General features: G+C 39.9%; 1 protein-coding gene across 1 annotated transcript in view; it reads right to left on the bottom strand.

Moving 5' to 3' along the window:
* Nucleotides 1-620: 620 nt before the first annotated feature.
* Nucleotides 621-2,062, bottom strand: part of Slc38a11 (solute carrier family 38 member 11) — a 53,959-nt gene continuing 52,517 nt past the window's right edge. Inside the window, exon 12 of the mRNA XM_004629972.2 lies at nt 621-914. Within this exon, the coding sequence (XP_004630029.2) occupies nt 621-914 (294 nt within the window). The remainder of the gene's footprint in view (nt 915-2,062) is intronic.

The raw sequence follows: 2,062 nt of genomic DNA, 5'->3' as shown, positions 1-2,062 counted from the left end.
TCCAAACTGATGCCTACCTCATCTTTCAGGTACATGTCTCAGAGCAACAGTGTGTTTCCTAATAGCATGCCCTTCGAGTTCCTCACATAGCTTGCTCTACACATCATTTATTCTTCATGCTTCTTACCTCTGTAGGCCTTTTCTCATTTCTCCAGGGATCCCCTTTTCCCTAAATAAGGGGATGCTGATGAAATTATCATAGACAGTCTCTCTTTGTTCTCAGGATAGTTACTTTCTGTTTCAGGTTTTCCTTTCCAACCAATTCTAGACTTTAAAGGATATGCAACAGAAAATGCCAACCTGCAGTCACCCACTTATTTTGGACCACAATCCATTGGCTTGCACAGTAAATAAAAGAGATGGCAGCCGATGCAAAAGGCTTCACTTTTCCTTCTTCGATGAGTATTAGTTTGGCACTGCCATTAGAACAAAACATTTGCCTTGAAGATAAAATACATTCATTTTTTTTCCTTTAACTTTTTCATTGCGCTAAAGAGCAAAGAAAGCAAGTCTTGATAAATGCCAAAGTAAAAATTTTACAACATAGCGACGAGAACATATGAATATTATTGGGTGGCTTACAAGGCTATGGAAACATGCGTATTTTTAAGGCAGGATGCTCACTGCAAGATACTGGTGTTTACAATGGAATGTTGTGTTGGCAGTGGAAGAGAAGAAGCTGAGGTGTTTGTGAGGGAGAAATTGTCAGGGAGGCAGTAGAACATTTCCTGCCCATGAGTACAATCCTGAGGATTTGTGATCGCCATGACGAATCCGCAAACCATCACGACAGCTCCGACGGGCAGCAGGACACAGGACATGACCTTATCTAAGTGTGTCCTTGGTTCTTCAGACACTTTCAGATAGCACGCTGATGGGATGATGAAAATCAGTGGGGCAGCGCAGAGCGCACCCTGCGTATTGAAGGCAAGAAACAAAATAATGTTACTATGCGGGGACGCCTTTGAACTGAGTTTTCTCAATCATGTACAGAACCTTTTCATTGCGTATACTGAAAGCTTGATAGGTTCAAATTGAATGAAACAAAGGAAAGGAAAATACTTTTTTTTTTTTTCCCCCTGTATTTTAGGAAAGGGTCTACAGGGTGTTCAGGGTCTCACTACTAGATGAGACGCGTAGTGATCCACCTGTTTACAGCCTCCCAACAGCTGGCATTACAGGTGCGCACCCCCACGCCCAGTCTCAATTGCTGTCTCAGTGCACCCAGGGGGGCGAGGCCCGCATGGCAGGCTGCGGATTGAACCTCTGGCCCGCAGGCGCTTTAATCCATTGCGCTATTCGGCTGCCTCTAAAATACTTTTAAGAAAGACTTACAAACAGGCTTTCCCTTTTCTAATACAAAATTCATAAGTTACAAATGAATAACCTATTAACAGTAAAAAGTGTATCAGACTGCAGAAGAGATAATCTGAAAATAATTTAGAAAATGAAGGGCTGGGGAGATAGCTCCATGGAATAAATGCTTGCCTGACAAGAGCAAGGTCCCGAGTTCAATCCCTGGTACCACCAAAAAATAAATAAATAAGTACATGATAAGTGCTTCATTTTTGAATCACATCTTATATTTCCTTCTCTTTCTTTAGTATTCCTGTGTTTTGAGCATGTTTTCAAATTGCAATGGCTTATTTGTCATGTGTGTATAGGTGGGGACCATGGGAAATTTTTGTGGGCATAATTGTTTTTCTTTCAGAGTCTGTATGAAAACAGAGTTTGATTTTGTGAAATTGCTAACCTGAAGGGCATTTAATATGAAACAGTATTTCTAAATCCTCTTTCAAGTACAATTAAATACTTTATTTGTCCCAGAAAATTGATAGCTGAATGAAATGTTTAGAACTTGCCCACCACCCCCTACATCAGACATGGATAGACTCAACCTAAGGCGAAGTGTCAGATTGAAAATAATGAGCAGTAGGGTTTTCTATTATAAAAATTATTAACCATTATTGATTTCAAGGGAAAAGAGGCTTTCCTCTTTTTAGGCCTAATTTTCAATAGAAACTTTACAAATAAATAAATGTTAAAGTTTAAGGCATTTTAG

This window comes from Octodon degus, unplaced genomic scaffold (genome assembly GCF_000260255.1).
Source record: "Octodon degus isolate 3935 unplaced genomic scaffold, OctDeg1.0 scaffold00032, whole genome shotgun sequence".
In the NCBI taxonomy this organism is placed as follows: domain Eukaryota; kingdom Metazoa; phylum Chordata; class Mammalia; order Rodentia; family Octodontidae; genus Octodon; species Octodon degus.
This window is presented reverse-complemented; position numbering and strand designations above follow the sequence as displayed.